The sequence below is a fragment of the Nesoenas mayeri genome (genome assembly GCF_963082525.1).
Source record: "Nesoenas mayeri genome assembly, chromosome: 11".
In the NCBI taxonomy this organism is placed as follows: domain Eukaryota; kingdom Metazoa; phylum Chordata; class Aves; order Columbiformes; family Columbidae; genus Nesoenas; species Nesoenas mayeri.
Genome location: NC_137563.1, coordinates 12,819,846 through 12,842,144, shown reverse-complemented (window position 1 = coordinate 12,842,144; position 22,299 = coordinate 12,819,846). Strand labels below are relative to the sequence as shown.

The following is a 22,299-nucleotide window of genomic DNA, read 5'->3' as shown; positions in this document are numbered from 1 at the left end:
TTTCTCAGGAGCATCCCTCTCAGACAATTCTGATTCATTACTCTGAGTAGATCAGATATGATGGTTCTTTCTCTTATTAGCCCGGAAAGCAAAGGACTAAGTCTGAATGAAATTCTTTCATTTGCTAGCAGCTTACATTACCACTAAAGTGTTGGCACCAAGCACTTGTTAAATTTAAATGGAAGATTGTTTTTCATCTGTTGTATATGAAAAGTTCATTTGATGTTTATACATCTCAGTTAAGTCCTCAGAAAATGCAAATATGCACCATAAGTGTATAGTTGATTAATCAGATTCATAATGGATTACAATTTTTAGGGGGCAGAATATTTGAATTGCTCTGATCCTGTGAGGTAGCAGTGAGCTCTTTACAAGCTCATTTCAAAAGAGGAGCTCTCAGGCAGGGTTTTGACAGTGGCAGGCCCTATGGAGTGCTTTGAACAGGTTAATTTGCTCAAGTGCAGCGTTAGTTGCAGTGCAGTGTCTCTCTTCTGATTGCTTGGAGGAGAAACTCACATATGCTGAAATACTTGAAAGCCAGAATAACATGATGTTTACATGTTGAGTTACCTAGATGGCCATTATTTAGTATTTTTGGAAAATAAATATTTTACATTTACAGGTAAAGACATCTTCAATAGCACTTGAAAACCTAAGTGTGAAATCATCCACATCTAAAGCAACCAGTTTCAGAGGGTGGATAGTAGCTTCCCACTTGGCAGTCTTAACTTTTTCTAAATAGATTACTTCTCAATCAGATCACTTTCAGTAATTACTTTGATTAAAGTCCTCTTAACTATGGAAAACAAGAAGTTCTTTCATCATACCTCCTGATCCAAGGAAAACACTTGTCAGGCCAGTCTGATATAAGAAAGTGATGAGCTGAGTATCAGCCCGAAGTGCGTTTTCACCTTTGCCAGCACTGTCAGATGCGTGGTCTGACTTATGTCCTTTGTTGCCTCAGTTTCCCTACCTGAGTGGTTGGTTGTTTCCGTTGTACAGAGATCTGTGAACAAACTGGTGGGAAGGAAATGTGCAACCGCTGGTGGACAGGATTAACTCAGCACCGCATTGATCTCTACTGCATTGGGACATAAAAAATACAGCTCCCCTTGGGGAAAGGTTTCTGAGAGTCCAGCCCCATCAATCAGATTTCTATGCATCTAGCTAAAAATAACTCTACACCCCACGTTTAGGAAACCGCTGATCTGTTGCATTAGATCTAATGAGGATCCTCTGTCCACTAAGTGATGTGGATGCCAGACTTGCCCATAAAAGAGCTGATGGAAATTGAGGTTACCCCAAACAGTGCTACCTCTTGTCTGAAGTCAGAATTTCTTCCTTTTGGGTAAGGAATTTGGTTAGAAGGCATGAAACACTTCTAGTTTAGACTTAATAATATTTATTGTAACAGTGTAACCTTAAGTGTAACAGTATCATGAAAATAAGTTTAGTTTAGGAGCTGTTAACTCCACAACATCTGAAAAATAAGCAATGCATGCTTGCTTAAAGTATATCCTGCTATTCATTGCCAATATGCCAAATGTAAGTAGGGGGGGGGGGAATGCAATATTCTGAAACATTTGGATTAGAATTTACCTATAGATAAATGACTTTATTTTATATATATATATATAAAACATACACAGTGGCAACACAGCAGGAGTATCATTATCAGCAGAGCGAGGCTAAGAAGGTGATGCTGTAGGTCACGTTAGCATCCTTGAAACCTCGTATGAAAGTAAAGGAACCTGCTCTTATTTAGGCTGTGTTTAGGAATAGGTAAGTTAAGTTAATAAATTAGCAATAACTCAGATCAAATCAGAGCAGTTGTTCTGAGCAATTTAGCTTTAGCTACACTGATCAATCTAAATCATAACTCAGTTTACTTTAGGCCATTCTAAAACATGATTACTTTGATTCTCCCTATATTTTAGGAAGTGCTAATTAGAGGAAGGTAGGTAATTCAATCTAAGGATTAGACTATACCACAAGGACTCTACTGGCACAGCAGTACCAGCCTAGTCAGTAAAATCCCTGCACAAAGGGGTTCCTTTTGCCAGCACCGGTTGCATTCACACTCACTAGCAGGCTTGTTACCCCAGTTATATCTGACTAAGGAAAAATAGCATTTCCTCCTTGCTTTCACATTTCTAACAGGTAGAATTGTACTGGTAAAGCTTCTGGTTTAGACACAGCCTGATACAGATTTCCTTAGGCTAGGTAGAGCTGCAAGGGTACTCAGTATCTTCTGCTTAGTACACAGGGGCTGAAGGTGCTGAAGCAGAGTTCAATACGGATATGTTGATTTCTTACCCCCGGGGTGGGATTTGGCTTCACCCACTGTAGTTTCCTCTAGGCTTGCTCTTGTGCGATTTCCATCTCCTCGCTGGGGTTTCTGAAGCAGTCACTATTTCAGGAAGGAGTGGGCTGGCTCGAGCTAACAGCTAGGCTCTATAGTCTCCTTTGTCCTCACTTCATTTTCCTATACTCTTACTTGTATGAGATAACATCACCTGAGTTGCTTCTCTTTTCTCCCTTTCCCAGGAACATCTCTCATTTTCCTATCCTAGGGGAGCTCATTTAGATGCAGCAGGTTTCCTTTTTTATGAAATAATGCCTTTGGGCTACGATGTGATGCCTGGTCACCTGAGTGAAATCCACCACCTGGGGGGAGAGAAACCCTAGAGATGAGGATGAGGGCTGGGTTCATTCTCTTTGGAGAATGTGGCTGAGTGTGACTGTGCTCGTGCTGCAGTCCAGGCTGTGGGTCTGTTTTTGTCGGAGACATGGTGAAGAAGGGTGTCTGTTGGAAGTTAAGAAATAAAGAGGATAAGAGAAAGCTGGTTATTAGCAGCAGCACAGGCAATAGTTATTGCTGTGTGTGCCAAAGGAAAGCGTAGTATGAACTAAAGTTTTAAGATTTATTTTCAGGGGGGGAATAAAGCATACAGGAAGTAAAGGAGGTAATTTATAAATAACAGAAATATCTACAACAACATTAAAGGTACTTATGGGCTTTGTATAGGCTACACTTAAATATAGTATATTTGACTGAATTACCTAGCTCAATTTCTTTGAGACCTTGAACTCTTGTCAAGAACAAGCAGTTGTAATTAAATCAGTTATGTATGCTTGGAAAAGTTTGTTTATTTTGCTTATTAAGACATAATTGATGAAAATTAAAGGAAAAAAAAACCAAGAAAGTTAGTGGAATCTTGATACTTTTTATTTATGTTCTTAAAAATATAGATTTGGAAGAAACTTGAATGTAGCTGAAGTGATATTCTTAAACAACTGTAATTACTGGATTTAGAGTTCCTTAGTTTTGTGTTGCTTAGGGCCAGAAAGCTTACTAGCACTGAAGAGAAAGTCTTCGAGAGCTCAGTTGAAAAATGGTCTGTAGAGATACAGTTTCAGGTGAAGAGGTGCCATGCTTAATTACCCTGTTGGACTTTTTTGAAGATAGTAGATTGGTTTATTATATACCTGGAAAATGCTTGATAATGGTCAATCTCAAACATTAATAGTTAATATAAATATGTCCTGAGTCAATTAACATAACAGGGTTCCAAACCATAAAATAGTTTAAGATTAGAAAATAAACATTTGTCATCAATGATCCATGCTTTCAAAATTAAAAAGCTCTTTCAAGAAGATTGCTTTTTGCTCTTTCTAGTCCGAATGTATTTTCTGTTCCCTTTCTGTTTAGGTGCGGGGATGTTACAGGAGTATGTGGAGCTGCGAATATGCCATTTGCTGGGTGTGTGAAAAGCTCAGTGCCTGCATTTGCAGGTAGCCGAAACTTTGTCAGAATTACTAGGTCAAAGGGCTTTTGTTTGTGTGATGGTTTAGTTTTGTTTTTAAACTGAAGTGACCATGCTGATAAACCCACTACTGTTGTATCAGCTTACTCAGTGTTGTCAGTCTGTGAGGGCAATTGCACGGTGCAATAGGAGCAGACCTGTAGGATGAGTCTGTTGGCACTGAGGGCTTGATGCTCATGTCGTTTGCATTTCTGGAGCTTTCAGCTCAGTCTAGTCCTGTGTCTTTTAGTGGTTGAAGTGTATCTTCCAGTTTAGCTTCAGTCGGAGGTGTCCAGCGCTTTGCTCTGAGACTGCTCTGTTGTGTTAACTGGAGCACTGTACATGGGATGACAAGATTTGGTTCAAAGCTTGTACTAGATCCAAACTAAAAAACTGGTGCAGAGTAGTGATAAAGCACATTGTGCCTTAGGAGAAGACAGAATAGAAGGGTGTGCACTTTTAAGATTTTGTTGGTGTTAAGATCCTGTGAAATGAGTGAGAAATACATGGGAGTTGACGGAAGAAGGGACAAATCTGATGTGAAAAGGCTGTGAAGGAGGGTTAAGAGCCTTCAGTTAACCACCCGAGGATAGAAGCAAATCACATAAAATCTGTAGGGAGTTTTCTGAATGTCTAGATGCTTTGTCGCCTGTTGCTTGAGTTCCAGGGCTCAACTCTGCTCCTTTCCCTCTGGCTCGATGGACACTCCTCACCTGCCTCTGTGCACAGGCTGCTGAATTAGCTCGCTTTGCAGCAGGTTGGTGTTTAAACCAATCTGTTTGGACTTTGTTTATCCTCTGTGTTCAAAAAGAGATTATAAAACTAACTTCTGTTTATGAGCGCAAAATTAAAATAATCCACTTAGTTGTATGTTGTTTCTTGAATGGCAGAATTGATAAGGTCTGTTTTCCCACAGGTTCATGTTCTCTTGTGCCTTCCGGCCCTCTCAGCTCCTGTAATACCTGCGGCCCCTCCAGCCCCAGTATTTCGAGTGTCCCCACCTCCCATCAGAGTCGTTCCTGTTTGCTGTCCCTCCCGGTGCCGGCAGTGCCCACGGTAGCTTTGCTCACTGCCTGAGCTGCAAGCAGAACGCAGGGTTGTTTGTTCCCCACCGTGGTTCTGCTGAAGAGCTGAGCGTTTTTCCAGAGGTAAGGCAGGGAAGGAGACAAGGTGGAGTGTGTCTGTGTGTAGCCAGAGTGGATGTGGGGTAAGGGCTGGGCTATGGCTGTCTTTTGCTTATTGGAGGTGCTAAAAGGGTCTGTTTTACCTGCATAGCTTTTGATTTTGAACTTGTAGGAACTTAGTATGTTTGAAATTTCTCTCCTCCTGTGAAATCGGGTTGATATTGGTCAGTGGGTTCCCCATTTAACAGCAGGGGACTGACAAGACACACAGACGGTGCAATTGTCTAAGCCTTATTTTCTCTAGAAACCAGGCTGTAAAATAATCCACTGCACTAGAAAAAGCTTACCAAAGAATATAGCCCATCAAAGAGTACATAAGCAAATGAAACCCATGACATAAGATACTGTTGCTTTAAAAATTTCTGCCCAGATGATCTTTGTTAAAGTAATGTACCAGAAAACAAAAGAAACATTTTAAACCTGAATAGTTGCAGTGATCACATCAACAAAAAAACCCAAACAAACTAAAACCACAGCCTCACGTTTGATACTGGAAGAGCTGAGGCTGTGGTTCCACAGCAGCTTGGAACGGTGTCTTGGCTGCGACAGTCCCACTGGCAGTCAGTGCAATGTCTGGGGATTGTGCCGGGGCCCTGAGAGCAAGTGGGGGACACGTCCTCCTCCTCCAAACCAGGGTGAGCCCTTGGTCCTGCCTGCAGGGAGCAGCCCTCTGCCGGGTGTTGTTGTGGGCTGTTGTGAGCAGCATTCTGGGAGTGCTGTGACCATCTGAGTGGTTGTGTTAGCTGACATGGTTTTCCGTGGGTGATCAGGGTGCAGCACTGCAACCCCATGGCCTCCTGGGTTACTGCTGGAGCTGTCCTGTCCCCTGCCAGGAGTTGTATGTTTTTATTCCGCTGCTTGTGATTCTGTGTTGAAACATTTCAGTTTACTAAGCTGCCCTAAAAATATGGCTAACTGGGGGGTGAGGTGAGTGCCAGAGCTGCCCGGGGGAGGGTGCAGCGCTCTGGCAGCAATGAGATGGGACAAGGCTGTCGAGGAGCCCCAGTTGGGGAGCAGCAAACCCTGGCGTGCGGGTGAGAGAGCTGTGTGGGTGGGAGGCAAGAGCTCCCTGTGCCGCCTGCTCTGCAGACACTAACGTCTTGCAGCTACACACTGAAAGGCAGAGAATGTCACAGTCCTGGAGGAATGAATAGCTCCTTAAATTGACTTTACTGTTGGAGAAAACATCACAGAACTACAGGCTGTCATATACATATAGTCACTCATAACACACATGGAAAAGTAGCTATTGAGCTGGGAGGGATGCAGAGGAAGGAGGTATGGAAATTAGAAAGCATCCCTTCTACCGGCTGTTTTCCATCATTTGATGGACCCAATTTGAAATCATGGTATCTCTGCATACACGAACCACCTATGAATTAACCTCTTACCACTTGAAAGGGATGAGCCTATATAAAAAGCTACTAAAACATGATAGCTCATCAAACTATTTTTAATTTTTTGTGTAATCGTAACATGTTGCCATCATGAAATATGCTGCTTTGAAATTGGGTCAGTCTTTTTGAAACACCTTTATAAGTATCAAGAATACTGTTCCATGATTTTGCTACATAGTTTCTTCAGCGTTTCTAGTGAAAAGTATTGTGTGCTCTGTCATATGTGTAGCAGGCACAAAGGTGACAACTGTCATATTTAAGTTAATTTGCATGAAGTTTGGCATTAAAGTTAAATTAGCTCTTCTCATTATCTAGAAAATTCCCCCAAATTATAATGTAACTGGTTTGTAATGTAATAAACTAAACACTGTCCAGAAGACTTGTGTTGCTTTGGAAGGTGACATGTGCCTTATTCTGTGGGATTCCTGGTGGAGGGGTTTACTCCTGGTACTGGGGAACAGTTTGAAAAAAAGCCAACCGCCATGTAAGCTCACAGGTGATATTAGTACTCTTTGTTCTTGCAGATTTCTCTGTTTAAAAATAGATAGATACAAATGTGTGGATGGAGTGCGGAGGTGCGTGGGCTTCAGCTGCCCCCGTCCCATTGGGCTTTAGTGGCACAGCATGTGGATTCCTGCCCCATGGGACAGGGGTGCAACCTCCCTGCTCGCAGACTCGGAGTTGCCAGGCACACAAAGCCAGCAGGCTTTGCATGGGTTTTTAAAGAATGTAAACCTGTACCATTCAGCATCCCTCACAGTAGTGTACATAGTTCTATAGCTCCTAGCTTTTTCTCCAGCATAAGCTTCCTCAAGTAAGGCACTAGACAGTCAGTGTCTCCTCACACTGAGGAGAGCTGTATCTGCGCCTTTAACACCATAAAGTTATTATTTCATTGCATCTCACCCATTTTAAATTGGCAGGGATATGTTAGTCCGAACTGGAGGCAATTAGCTTGTGGCATAAGTGAAATTCAGGGTAGAATAAAAGAAGAATGGAAACATTGTAGTGTGTATGCAGATCAGTTTGGGCTCACAAAACTTTTGTTGCTGTTGTCAACTTGTGTTTATTATACTTTATATTATTGGTATATTGACCAGAAACTCCCTATAACTTTGCATGGAGTAGCCAATGAGGTTTGTTTTATTCTTGTGGATTTTCCACCCAAAATAAAATAGGAAAAAAAGATAATGAAAGAAAACAAAGTGTGTAAAACAGCCTTGTTGTGATGGGCTCAGACAGGTACCTGAAACTCATTTCCGTTAAATTTTTGAAACTGAATGACATTCAAATTCATAATGTCTTAATATTATGTTTTTAAGCTTATAAGTAAAGACATAATATCACTCACAAATTAGTAAAGCTGTTTAAACTTTAGCACTTATTTTCATATCAGTTTTATCTCAGGTTCATGCATGAATTAGCAAATTAATCTCAGAGACTGAAGTTTGTAAGAATGAAGTTTTCTTTGCAAGAAATAGGCCAGAATGGGCTATGAAAACATCAGATTTAAATCAGCATGTATATGTAATGGAAAATATTTTGTTTAAAACCTGTATGGACAGTGACTGATAAAAATCTTGACTGTGATGACATTTTCCCCATTTTTAACAACCACGTTGGTTGATTTCTTATTTTTCATTTTTAAATCAGGAAACCAGGTGTGAGCATAATAGCAGCCCCTTACAGGGCAAAGAGCACAGCTTAAACTATTTTTAAAGGTTTTGAAGCTGTATAGTACACCAAGGAAGAATGTTTTCCAGGACAATAAGACTCATATTATCATTTAAAGAGGTTTTATCCTACAATAAAAATAGTCTGCTATTTTTAAGGCCAATGGAGCAGCCAAAAATGTTATCTAGCCTTTTAAAAGACAGCAACCTGACAAAGTCCTGTGCAATATGTGATTGTGGTTCTGATCCCACAGGGAGATTATGGTGAGGCAGAGCAAGATTAGGTTTGCTGGTGAAGTTCAGCAAAATGCAACTCTCTTGGCTGTGTAGACCTTGCAAAAATTATTAGTAAGTTACTCCATGGCTTCCACAGCCCAACACAGAATTACTTGGGCTTATTAATCTTCTTGATTTTTTGATTATTTGTGTGTGTGTTTGGGGTTTTGTTCGTTTGGTTTTTTTAATTAAAAAGATAACTAATATGGATGAGATGAACAATTAAGAAAGTAGCTAATGAGGATTTTTTTGAGGTCAGACAACATCCTGGCAGGTCTCTTCAGGAAGTGTTCAGCAACCTGTCTGTACCACGGGTTGGAATCAGAGGGAGATGACTTCCAAAAATAGGCTCCCCCTGTCCCAGCAGCATGGATTGAATGTCCGGAGAGCCTAATATGTCTAAAGACAGCTGGGCCCTTCCAGAACCTGGCTGAATAGGGCTGGGTCGAGCGGAATTTCTTATCTGTTCCTCTCAGACTTGAGTACTGCAAACTTTTATTTCAGAACCTCTCAGCTCCTGGTGAGCTCTGCCATATCTGAAGCTGAGGAATGTAAAATTCTTGGCAACACCAGAGATTCTAGATAGTGTCTTCCTTTGGCAGCAGACTTTGGGGTTCAGTTCTGAGCGAACTCTTCTGTGATTAACCCAGCTCTCCATTTGCTGTTGTTGGTTAGTAGTCTGACCCAAACTGAAAAGACTGAATTAATTATAAGTGTGTACCCTCAGTTGAAAAGAGAAAAATATCTTGGCCGGGAGGGGATAAACTTTCAGTTCCAGATGGATATAGTATAATCAAAACAAAGCCTCACTAGCAGGGCCATGGCAAAACAATGGTGCCTAGAAATATGGTGCCTAGAAATTTCTGCTAGAGCAGAAAAATATAGTAACAGAAAATCTATTTTCTGTTAAGGCTAGTTGTACAAAGGCACCTCCATTCTTTGGCAAACTCTTTCTAAGAAAGTATTTCTTTTAGGGGAGATGCTTAAGCTTTGGGAGGCAGAACTACAAATGTGAGCCTGAGGAATCCTGGTTCAAACAAGGACTGAACCCAGGGGGCTGAGCATGATTTTGTTTCAGACTGAACTGACTTAGAAACCTGGGAGATGTGGAAAAGAAGAAAAGGTGCTTGCAGTGAAACAAGGAAGATGGAGAGTGTGTACACATAGGCACACACATAGGAAGAAGAGCCAGAGGCCATGAATGCATTACAAAGAGCAAGTTTTATTTTAGTTACCTCCCTGGGCCTGCTGAGCTCGCCTGTATTTCAAGGCTTCAGGCAGGCGCGGCCTCCCGCTCTTTCTCACAACAAGGCAGGAATCTCAGACATGGTGATAAGGTGCCTAGAGTTTCTCACAGGCCTAACACAGAGGTTCTACTCATCAAGCACACAAGGTCAATAAAACAATTAGTGTGATGTGTGTGCTTTTTCTACAGACAGGTGCAAGTCACTTGAACGTATTTACATTTAACTAACCACACCAAATCATCCGCTGTATTCCTGTGCAGAGAGGTGCCATTTGCATTGCATCTTTGATAGCTATAACTGCCAGCTCTTGTTTTGATGAAACTTGTGGTTTCTTTATACATTTATCCAGATTTCATAACCAAGCACCAGCATTTGAATAGTACGTGTTGTGTGTTTTGCTGGTTTAATAAATCATTGTGTTTTTATTTTCCTTTTACCTACAGTATACTAGCACTACTTCCAGACTTGTTTGAATCATGGTTTCCTAGTTATTAGTTGTCTCTCTAGGAGGCAGTTGCAGAAAAACATGCTTGAAGATTCGAGAAGAGCAACAAATAATACGGTATGTTGCAAAATATTAAATACATCAGCTGGAATAACATGAAATTGCTGTCATTTTCTAGGGAGGGAAAATAAGTTGGTTAAAGAAAGGCCAAGAGTCTTTGAGAAGGAAAAGTCTCAACATCCTTGAACTAACAAAAAGCATTTCCTTGACGTTTTAAAGTGCTTTAGGGCCTGTCTGGATTAAAGACTTTATCTAGAAGTCATGTTCTGTGCCTTTGGTGTGAGTCCAGACAGGTCTATCATTATGCTAGGGCTACTGTTTGTCCCATATTCCTCTCTCCCCAGCAGGCATGGGCTTCTCAACTTTTTGTCCCTTTCTCGTGGCAACTCTGGCTTCTTTGTACATTGGCTTAGGATCTTGGGTTTCTTGAAGGCATCACTACTAGCACGTGTATAGACTTCAGCCAGCTCAGTGAACATATCTTTTTGTTGGGATGATTCTTCATCCTTGAAATCTACATCACATTGCAGTAATGAAATGTGCTGATGAAATATGACTGGTATTATTTGTTTAAAAGGACATGGAAGAAAACATTCGTCCATGATTCGTCCTGTGAATCTGCCCACTGTGATCCAGCTTTCACATCCAGAAATATTTGGATGGAATGACCACATTTTCAGCAGTGAGGTGCACTATCCAAGCGGATGGCAGTGGGACACCCAACCTGCACCAATAGCTCACGTGTTCAAACCCAGGCAGCAGTTGTCACAGCCGTTAAATCTGGTGACAGATCACAGCTTTGTGTGTTGGTTACGTGTCCGTCTGTATCTAAAACATAAACAGCATGCATTGACACTTTTGCTCAAAATTTTACTTTATTAAAGTAAAAAAAATCTACTGCCTTCTTGGCTTTGTGTGAAAAATGTTTCAAGAAGTGCTGTGGAAGCAATGCAGGAAGAATAGTGTGGTTGTTAAAATCAGATGTATTTCACAAAATTTTTTAGTATGCGTTGTTTTGCAATATGAATTTTTCGTACTCCTGGCCGTCAGCTCCATGATGGCGAAACCTGGGGTATGGGCACAGTTGCTCTGAGAAGGGAGCATTTTTTAGCTTACTCTGCCCTTTGGAAGGGAGGTGTTCTGTGGCAGCAGAAGGAAAATACTCTGTCATCAGGGCCTGTGTCCCCAGTAGGAGCTTGATCCAATCTATAGCAGCAGAAGCTGTGTTGTGTCAGAAGTGCTGAGGATTCCCAGACAGCTGCACAAGTTTTGGCCTTTCCTCTTCTCTTCCCGTCTCACCTCCCAGGAGAAGCTCTGTCCTCTCCCAAGGCCACAGCAAGGAGATCCAGGAGGATCCTGTGCAGCACAGTGAAATGCTGGAGAACCTGGTGAGATAGGAACAAAACAAAACAAAACAAAAAATTCCCCTAATGTATTCCTGTTGCTCACCAAGTTACGGTCCTGAAGCGTGTTGGGTTGTTTTAGTCCTCTGGAGCTCTTGTGGTGTTCAGGCTTGGAATGGAGAGTTTTCAGTGGTGGCAATTTGGTGTTATTACTATGAGCCAAATAAAATGTAGAAATCGTTCAACGCTATAATTTAAAATTTTCATGTCAGTTATTTCTTCCTGTTGTTTATCACTATTGTTCTTTTACCATCTCAAACTTTTTCCTGTATCAAAAAGCCTTAAACCCTGTAATTATTTGTGCCTCACCTCATTTTTCTTTTAATAGTTTTGGGAAAAATAGATAAAATGGTAGTACCATATGGGGAGGGAAAATAAATCATCCCTAACTGAACATTTCATGGAGGTATGTTCTTATTTAGAAATATGAGTCATTCACAGGAATTTCTTTCCTGTAGGTACACTGTACCTGTGCCATGGAATAACAACAGTATTTAGGGGTAGCCAGCCTGACAATGTGGTGTGTGGGGACTCAGGAAAATGGGGAATTTATTGCAGCTGTGGCTTGTTCAGCTGCTGCTTTGAGTAGCTCCTTCATTTCTGACTTTCTTGTCTCACAAATTGTTTAATGAAAATTCCATTTAGTCCCTCTTTGCCATGTATTTCTTTTTTGAAGAATGAGGGTTTTCTTTTTTTTTCCTTTTTTTTTTTTTATTTTTTTCCTCTTTCCCTCCACTTTCTGGGTTTATTATAGACATAGAAAGAATTCAAGAAGGGTTTTCTGAGAGTTTAAAATATGAAATGTATATAGTGCAGAAACATGGCCTGAGTCTTTAGATGTTCAGTATGTTTGCTGTTAATGTATTTAGTTAACTTTGGGTTCACAGTGTTGCGGTAATACTTCAGTATCAACTTTCCATGATGTGAAAGAATTACAGTCTTGCACAGAGAGAGGATTTTGAGCTGCAAGTTCCTGAAAGAGAACCTGCTGAAAAGAGGCTGGAAGTACAGAACTTGCTGAGGATTGTATGGTGTAATCCCCCCAAATCTCCCTGTAGGGCTGACCAGGATAAAATGGGACGGAGTGAGATCCTCGTTCCTCTGGCATTAGTTGGGCTCGTTGCTGCCCGCCCGCCACGTTGGAACCCCCATCGCACAGGTTTGCGGAAGGAAATTCAGGTGCATGTTTAGACTTGATTATTTTGAGTGCGAGAGCGTGCTAAGGATTGTCATCTGGTTTATGCATGTTTCAGAAGAGCAGCACAAATTTAATTCAAATAAAAACTGTCCACTGCCAAATGCAGCTGGCATTCGGAAAGTAAACTTCTGTCATTGAGAGGGTTGTAGGTAAATGTTGCTAAGTCCAGCAGGGATATTTATAACCCGAGGCTTGATACCCAGGATGTGCAATGAGCCAAAGAAGCCTCTGGCAATGGTGTACAGATGAGTTGAATGGTTCCTCTGGATAAATACTTCCTCACCACTTACAAACATTACACTGGTTCATCTTTTGTCTGCCTAGTATTTGTTTCAGTTCTAGAAAAATCAGGCAACTTGCAGCATAGCAAATTTTAATAATATTTTCCTTCTCAAATTGGAATTTCACTAGAGTCCGTCTTTTTTCAATATTTTACAATTTTGTCTGATTCCATTTCACACACATTGTTTTTAGTATGGTCCCGGTTGATTCCTGCTTGGGAAATGGCAGTCAGCTTCCATTGCTCACCAGAGCAGTTCCAGAGACTGCTGTTTTGTCAAGTCACATTTCAGGATGTTTTCTAGTTTTTCAAAAAGTCACACTTTAATGAATGTGCCTTACATCTTTCATTATACTCACTCCCATTATTTTAGTGTTCATTTACTGTATTCCCAATTCCCCAAGGTAAGTGGTTATCCATTGTCAATCAAACCTTGAATTAGTTCTGTGTAGCTCTCTTATATTTCAGAGGTTTTTGAACTAGGTAATTGAGAATTAAGAATCTTACTTGTCTATATGTTTATATACTCAACATATATTTTATACAGAAATAAAATATTTCATTATTGGCAGTAACAGTTGAGTACTTTTTTTACTAAGTCTTCTAAAAATAATGTCAGGAGTTATGTTACTCTTCATTAAGTAGAACACCTTTCGTTTGAAATTGAAATTCACCTAACTATGAACAAATGCAGCTGTGTACACTGTTTTTAAAAATAATTCTCACAGTATTTCTGTGTTTGTAAATCACATCCTTGTCACCGATGCCTTTTCCTAAACAAAATAGCTGTTGTGACATGACTTATATTTTAAATATTATAGATTATTTATTCTCTCTCTGCAGCAATAAGATACATGCAAAATGAAAAGCAGATAGTAATCCCTATTGCGATAGGCATAACGCTTTTATTTTCAAAAAAAGTCTTTTGTTATGACTTCAGCTAGGAAATGCCTATTACTCTCTTACCGCCATTCCTTTGCATCACAGCTCAGATGGATTTCTTGCTCCTGACCCAGTACACGTGTGATTTTAAGCACAGGAGTCGTCCCATTCCAGTCAACCCAAGGCTGAGCTTTGTTCAGCTGAAGAGGGCACATCCCTCCATCCAGAAAAGCAGTTCTATTTGGGCACCAATTTGACTATTGCAGCAGTCCGGTTGAAGGTTGGAGATAAATAGGATGGATTCTCTGGAACAACCTTTTACTCTCCTTTAATAAATATTGTCCTTGCATGAGTCTTCCTGGGGTCTAATCTTGTTCCCAAAAATGGGTGGATTGGAGATCAATCTTCAGTTCTTCTGTTGCTCCTCAGCCAGATTGAATGCAGTCTCATTTATGATTTCTTCGTCTGTGAACACGACACAAATTCAGCTTTATGCCTCATCTCAGATTTAGTGTAGAGACTTCAAATGAAGTCTGGTGGGGAACACAGGGCTGGGAGGGACTGCCCAGGCCATTGGGGCTGGGGACACCAGGACAGCCCTTCTCATCCTCAAAGCAGGTCATTGTTTGTTGGAGGGCTGTGCAGACACCTCATTGATCTAATGGTTAAGATGTATCCATGGCCAGATTATAGTCATTTGCTCTTCTGCCAATGTTGTGCTTTGACTTAAACAGCTCCTCTCTTCTATTTAAATGAAGCCATGTAGATGGATGTAAAAGCTCCATGCATCAGAACACTGTCAGTGTTATATAATTTTTTGAATTCATGATCTGAAGCTTAATACATTTCTTCAATGACTAAGTATGCTTGTGTTTTTCCTTTTATAGCTTTATATGTGGTACCCATGAAAATGAGGCTGAGAACGCGGAAAGCTTCTCAGCAATCCAATCAAATCCACACGCAACGGGCTCTGAGGGCAAAGAGGAAACACTCGGAGGCGGAGGAGAACGTACCTGGGGGCGGAGGAAAACCGCAGAAAAATGAGACGGGCTTGTTGTCTTCAATCAAAAAGTTCATTAAAGGAAGCACAACCAAGGTACACTGGCAGTGGGCTTTGTCTTTTGTTTTTTAAATGGGTCATACGCAGTTAAATGGGATTTAGATGTTTCTATTAAGAATAAATGAACTTGTGTAATGTGGCAGAAGCAAAACAATCTTGTACAAAATTGGAGGACAAGAAGCACCTGTGATAGTTGTGTAAGGTAACAGATATTTAGAAAAAAAAAAAGGTAGACTTTCAAACCCTATGCAAGTTGTTTATAGGCGTAAGACAACCCCATCAATTACAGGATTTATTGCCTTGGTATTTCTTTGTGAAAATGTTGAGTAATAAATTCAGTAGATTTTTAATTTCAGGTTTAAGGATTCTTTCCATTTGGGAATTACCAGTATTGGCAACTAAGAAAAGAAAGTCTGCAAGCATAAATTTGCTGAATATTTTTAGCATTTTTATTCAAAATTGTTTAGGAGTCCATCAGTCAATAAAGGTCTAACCTTACAAATTCAGCCATCAGGAAACTGACCTGCCTGCTCAGTGGATTGTTGCAGCGAATGCTTGCCCCTGTTAAGGGATCACACTCAGACACTGTCAGGGCTGAACCGTTAAACCTTGTCTGTCTTCATCCGAACACAGATCTGAACTTCACCAACCCTCCCTCACATGCTAAAACTTATTGAATGTATGTTTTAAAAGTGAATTCTTTCTATCTATCTATCTACCTACCTACCTACCTACCTACCTACCTACCTATCTATCTATGACTTTGCTAGACTGAATGTAACACTGCAATTGCTTCAAAAACCTGTGGTTTTTTTTCTGTAAAGAGAGGCCACTAAAAAAACCAAAACCAACCAAACAAAAAACCCCACACAGCAACACACACAAACCAAACCACAACAAGACCAAAACCCATTTTTCAGTCCCAGCACTCCAGATATTGACATTATGTAGCTGTAAATTTTAAAGAAGAGTAGCCAAGAAGTTAGCACAGAATCACAGAAATTAAAATGTATCCCAGAATAACTGTATGCTAAAAAAGCTATGGTATAAATTCAGAAATTTGGGGGGAGTGGACTAAGTGTTGATAATTTTGTAACTAGCTGAAGTAGAAATAATTGTAATTAAAGTAGTGGTATATTCTTAAATTGTCAAAAATATAATGAAATTTAATATTTTATGGCATGTGTTAATTACCTATCACAGAAACACTGAGGTACTGACAAAGAAATGGTTCAGTAAAAACACATTATTAAATCTGCTTACCATTTGTTTTTCATCAAACTGGGACAATTAATCTATTTTTCGTTCAGCATCTATATTGTAGCATAGCAGTGCAACATTTTGGCTGCAAAACCACTGTAACAAAACACTTAAATCTAAGCAAAACATTTTACATTGGAATTTTTAAGATAAGGGAAATACGTCCGATTTTCCTTTCAATTTCCTTTGTCTCTTTAAGGTTTTGTTAACTTCTCTTCCCCTCTTGTCTTCCTCTCCCAAATCTGTAAATTACATTTCATTCTTTTTTTTTTTCCTGATAGTTTTATACATATATGTATAGGTATGTATGTGTATATATATATATATATATATATATATATATATATATAAAAAGGATGTCCCCATTTTGGCCTCGTTTCCTTCCCTGTCCTCTCCTGCGGCTCTGGCAGGACGTGGTGTGGCTGTGGTGGCATTGGTGGCAGGACAGTGACAGCACTGAGCTGGCTGCCAGCGCGCTTGTGACTTAACAAAGTGGTCCTGTGGCTGCCATGGAAACCTCCGACTCCAGACACAGTGGGTGTGCACAACTTGCCCGGCAGTTCGTTCATGGGTACGCTAAAGCCTGAGCCACCACTGAGCTCTGATGAATTTACAGCAGTCAGTGGCTTAATCATGAGTATATCTGGACAGTTTTGATCACAGTCATGGGTCATCTATGTGGTGTTGTAAAGATATTGTATTAGAAATATTCCTTAGACAAACAAAACCTGAAAAAACCTTAAAGCTCTTTAGTTATAGTACCAGAGACTAAAATGTGGCTCTTTGGGTGTGGATGGTGGTGGGTCTGATCTGGAGGGTGCTCACTAACTTGGGGCTCCTGTAACAGTGTGGAGCATACAGTTATCATTGTCATTTATACAGTGACAAATCCAATATACCAGAGGAGCTGGTACGCGTGTGCGTACAGAAAGTACTATGAAAATTATTAAATGTTAATGTCAGAAATATTGGAGAACTTGCTGTTGCAAATGACTCTAAACTTGTTCGATTTGGCGGGTTCCAGCACTGAATTGACTTTGAAGGTGTTGTCATTAATTCTAGTCTCAGTTTAGGCCATTCCTTAATATGTACATGGTTTCTGAAAACAACCAAAATGTTTATGTCAGCAGACATTGCCATGTTCCTTATGGTACCATTAATCATAGTAATAGGTTGTATTGAATTGATCAGATAATTCAAATAGATTATATAAATACATTGAAAAGATATCTTTCTATATCTGTGCAATAAAATTTTCAGTGTATAAACCAAATAGCTCAATAACTTCGTATATGATTCCACCTCTGAACTCTGTTATCTAACATTAACACCACATGGGCACAGCAGCATGAGATTTCCCAGCACATAACGGTGGCTCCTCTGCTGGTGGAAAAGAGCTCTCTAGACTTAGTGAATTCTTTGAGCCTTTGCCGATACCATCAGCCACATTTCCTGCTTTCATTGTCATTTTTGCAATGTTTCTACACTTGTTTTCCATAAAGCAGAATGAGAATGCAACTCATTTTATGAAGGCCAGTGGGTATCTTTTAGAAGTTAATTAACTTATCTCATTTTTTATCTGCTGTTGACCACTTGAATGACCTAGAAGATGAGATGCCTCACTGTTCTTTGATCAGTTCAGTGAGCCATCCGTTTTCTCTTGTTATATGGATTTATGGTATATACAGTATTATTTATTCTAGTTGCAGTAATTAGGTTTTTCTTACTAAGGTTGTTGGTCAAGAATATTGCCAGTAGGAGGCTTTTGGGATCAGTGGTGTTTACTTGTCCTCTGATATGGATGTCAACACATTTCCATGTTTGTTAGTATTTCTTTTAGCTGTGATACTGTTAGCATGGACTTCAGATTAATTTTTCTAAAAGATCTATTTGGTTTTTTTTGGAGCATGCAAACCACTTTTCTCTTTTCTTTTTTTAAGATGTGGCACTGCTGTTCCAGAAGGGTAATATTGTAACTCTAAAACTGAAATTTTAATTAACTTTGTTATGGTCTGTGACCTTTTTATTTATTTGGATATTTAATTCAATTTATTTTGCATTGCCTCACACCTTACATTTCAGTGTACTCTCTCTGGTCACGCTTTAGAGTTCAAATTGCCATTTTATGAAGTTGTAGTAGGTGCTTTGGGGAAAGAGGGGAGAAACCTGTCTTTAACATGTGCCTACACATATAGTTATGCACAGAAAATATGCAAACTTGTTTGGTTCTGTATCATTCCTATGAGTGCCACAGGGCAGGACAGTAATTTACTTGAAGGTAGGAAGAATCACTGGGTCCTAACTGCTGTTTACAACATTTTTACCAGCCACGTTTTGCCATGTACTGTCTGATCTGGATGGAATAGCAGCAAGTCACACACTGCAATACAGTTTAACAAGCCACTTTATGTAGGGAACACGGTGCAGAGTTTCATACTGAGTATTGTTGTACAGTTTACATCCTGTATATTTAACAGGCAGAGAAATCACGTTTCAGATAATTGTCTCTCCATTTCCCCAACTCCATAGCACTTAAATATTTATAAATGGACTGTCTAGTGAAATAGTACTTAAAGGCAGTTTTTCCACTACAGAAGTTCCAAGTACAGTTTTCTTCCTAATGCTTTGCTATTTACCTTGAGTTGTGTCAGTTTAAATGAGTTTCAAATTCCAGCTGGCCAGCTACAAGTTGCATATTCTGCACCTGGAAGCAGAACAATAAATTGATCTTTTGTGAAACTTTCCCTAACAGCTAACATTTGCTGGTAGTGTTCCATGGAGAAAAGAGGCACTCTTCAGTATGTTTCTTTTTTCCCCTTTTCCTGTTTTAAGGAAGAAAGAGAAAATCCTGCAAAGCGAAGTAGAATTGAACGGGATATAGATAACAACTTGATTACATCCACACCTCAAACAAGAGAAAAGCCTAATAAACAGATCTCTCGAGTACGGCGGAAAAATCAGATGAATGGAGGTTTGTAAATATGCTAATCGTATGTTGTTGCAGCAGGTGGTGATTGAGAGGTCTTACTGCTGTTAACTGGTACAGGACATTCTTCATTGGTGGAGACTGTGAAGAGGTTTGTGATTGACTTCAGTAAGAACAAGGCTGAGCTAATAGCAGCAAAACAAGATTTCTAAGACTGAAGCAACAGTTACATTACTTCTCAGACACATATCCACTGGGTCTTTGTAAGAGCAAGTTGGAAATGTGATCATAACCAGCTATTTTGGAACTGATTTAACTTTCTTTTTATTATCCTAAAAAGCCAAGGATAATTATTTGATTTAGCTCTTTTCTCCTTTCCTCACAAAAAAATAGTGAAATGTGACTTCCCAACTCATGACCTTTGTGGAAGTAACCACATGTCCTTAGATATTGAAAGCACTTGTCAAACACATAGGCAGGTTTCTGTGATAGTATCATAGGAGGACACCTGGCCGGTCGCCTGTTCTCCAGTGAGTGGGGATCCAGCTGCAAGCCAGACCCGGCTGTGCAGTTAGATCAGGCTGCTCTAGCCTTGGCAAGTTTTGAGTATCTTTAAGGATGGAGATTCTACAAACCCATTCCAGCGTCTGACCACTTCCCTGTGAAAACTGTTTCTTTTTGAATATCTCTAATACTGACATGATAAAGTGGTCAGTTAATTTAGAGTATCAGCTGTGGTTCTAAATATGACTTAAGTCCCCATTTTTCTGGACTTCTTTTGTAAGGAAACAGAACTTAGGTGATTGTGCTGCCTGTCAGTGTTCCTTCATTCCCCGTTCCCCCAGTGACTCTGGAATCCATCGTCTGGTTTCTGCCAGGTTTGTCAGCAAGGCAGAGGGCTCAGAGATCTCATAGTCCAACAAGGTTTGCAACATCGGTACCTAAGTAAAGGACAGAGCTCCAAGTGAGTGACTTGAGTGATGGCCACAGTGTGAGAGGATCACTGCTTGGTCACCGTCAGGTGTCTGTGTCACACATGGCTTTAGGAGGAACCCCTTTCCTAGTGTTTGCTGTTATTGAAGTTGTTTTCTCTCCTGGAGAGGTAATCGAGATGCACCCACTGACAGTGTGATGCACAAATACAATGCTCAAAGATGAGAGAGAAACTATTGACTTATATCAGGCATCTGGAGATCCTGTGTACGTAGAGCATACTGAACCCGTGTGACCATCACACCAAGTTCTGAGTTGAGGTATTCTGTATTAGCGAAGGTGCTGAGGTGGAGCCGACACACCCTGCATTCTTCACACAAGTGCTAGCAGTGCAAAGGGCTTGTCCAGCTGAGCCGCCAGAGCACTGCTCCGTGCGTGTGCACAGCATGCATTCTGGATGGACACACGCTGCCCAGCCTCCTCACTGGGAACTCAAGATCTTCTCATGCATTTCAGTCTCAGAACCATGTATTGGATCTCAGCCATGAGATAGCAAGTTTTAGTTCTAGGATGTACTTTACATGCAATTTTATAGGAAACCTTAATTGTTATGTGTTAACGTTTTATAACGTGGAGATTTATTTAATTTCATGTCCTTTTTACCCATGATAACTAAAAATTATTTGACTTCATAACTGTGTCTGTGCATAACTGTGTGTGGATACGTGGAGAATAAACTATGAGCTCGATCTGGTGGAGTGAAGGTTCAGGCACTGGAGCTGCTCTGACACTTGCTCTTGTTTCCATCTAGTGGAGTCCCCCTGCTACTGACATTGACTGTTGGGAGAGGTGCCCAGCATCCCCACCTCTGTCTTCTGTTGGCAAGCCCATTGAAAGGACTGAAACTTCTATTGTTTGTTAATCTAGAGCATACTTTTATAAACAATGAGGGCTTCCTAATTTGAAGTGTTAACCTTAAGATGGCGTTAAAAATTGGCATTTTGTTTTTATGTCAATACTAAATTGCTAGCTTTTTAAAATAAATAAAATACTTATGCTAATTTTTTTGTCAACTAAATTGAACCATGAGCAAGAGTGATCTTTCCTATAATGAAAATAATGACAATGAGAGGATGTAACTGAAAAGCAGAAGCATGGTATTATACTTCCTAACCTTTTTTTCTTCTTGCAGAAGCTGGAACTTATGAAATGGCAAACCAACATGTAAAGCAAAATGGAAAATTAGAAGATAATCCTACTACTGGCAGCCCCCCACGAACTACCTTACTGGGAACCATATTTTCTCCTGTTTTCAATTTTTTTTCACCAGCAAATAAAAATGGTAAGTATTATTTTAAAAGCTAGTACTGCTAAAGCTAAGAATGATAGGTTGGTTTGCTTGTTTCTAAGAAAAAGCTGTTTTGAGTGGTGATACACAGACCAAGATCAAGAGTAACTACTACCAAATAAAAGGCCTCCTTAATACTTGGAAGGGTTGATCATTAATAAAAGAAGCAGTGAGTTTATATGCATCAGAAATAGCTAGTGATAGCTATTGTAAATAGCTATTGTAAATAGCTAGTGGTGTACCTTTTATTAAAAAAAAAAAAAATATATATATATTTAATATACATATATATAATATATATATTTAATATACATATATAATATATAATATATATATTTTATATACATATATATTATATATATAATATATATTTTATATACATATATATATATTATATATATATATATATAATATATATAAAGTTCCTTGTGCCAAACATAAAGACATTGTCATGGTCTTCATTTTGGTTCTTATTTTTGTAACTTGAATCAAACGCAGCCATCTTCAATTACTCTGAAACTTCTTTTGTGTGTGGTTAATAATGATGACCAGCATTCTGCTGGGGAACTCAGCTGAAGGGTCCTGGCTATGAGTGCACTGAAATCTTCCTGCAGGAACATCGGGCTCAGATTCTCCAGGCCAAGCTGTTGAAGCTGAAGAAATAGTCAAACAGCTTGACATGGAGCAGGTAGATGAGATCACTACAAGTACTGCAACATCGACCAACGGAGCAGCGTACAGCAGCCAGGCAGTACAGCTCAGATCCGCTGTCAACAACGGCCTGGAAGAGGTGGAGGAAACAACTGATCGGGACCTGCCACCGCTCACAGGTAAGAAACGTGGGCTTGCTGGGACTCGAGTAGTGGAGGTGTCTGTGATCTATACTCTTAGGGAAATCCTAGCACCTGAATTTTGTGCAAG

The 22,299-nt window shown here is 39.9% G+C and overlaps 1 protein-coding gene across 2 annotated transcripts in view; it reads left to right on the top strand.

Annotated features, from left to right (window-relative positions):
• Positions 1-22,299, top strand: part of CTDSPL2 (CTD small phosphatase like 2) — a 39,231-nt gene that overhangs the window by 3,091 nt on the left and 13,841 nt on the right. Inside the window, exons 2-6 of one of the 2 annotated variants that reach the window (XM_080351358.1) lie at positions 4,723-4,954; positions 14,739-14,947; positions 19,004-19,142; positions 21,223-21,372; positions 21,993-22,208. In XM_080351358.1, coding sequence (XP_080207484.1) covers positions 14,756-14,947; positions 19,004-19,142; positions 21,223-21,372; positions 21,993-22,208 — 697 coding nt within the window. In that variant the 5' untranslated portion in view covers positions 4,723-4,954; positions 14,739-14,755. The remainder of the gene's footprint in view (positions 1-4,722; positions 4,955-14,738; positions 14,948-19,003; positions 19,143-21,222; positions 21,373-21,992; positions 22,209-22,299) is intronic. The other variant, XM_080351359.1, reaches the window with a different exon arrangement.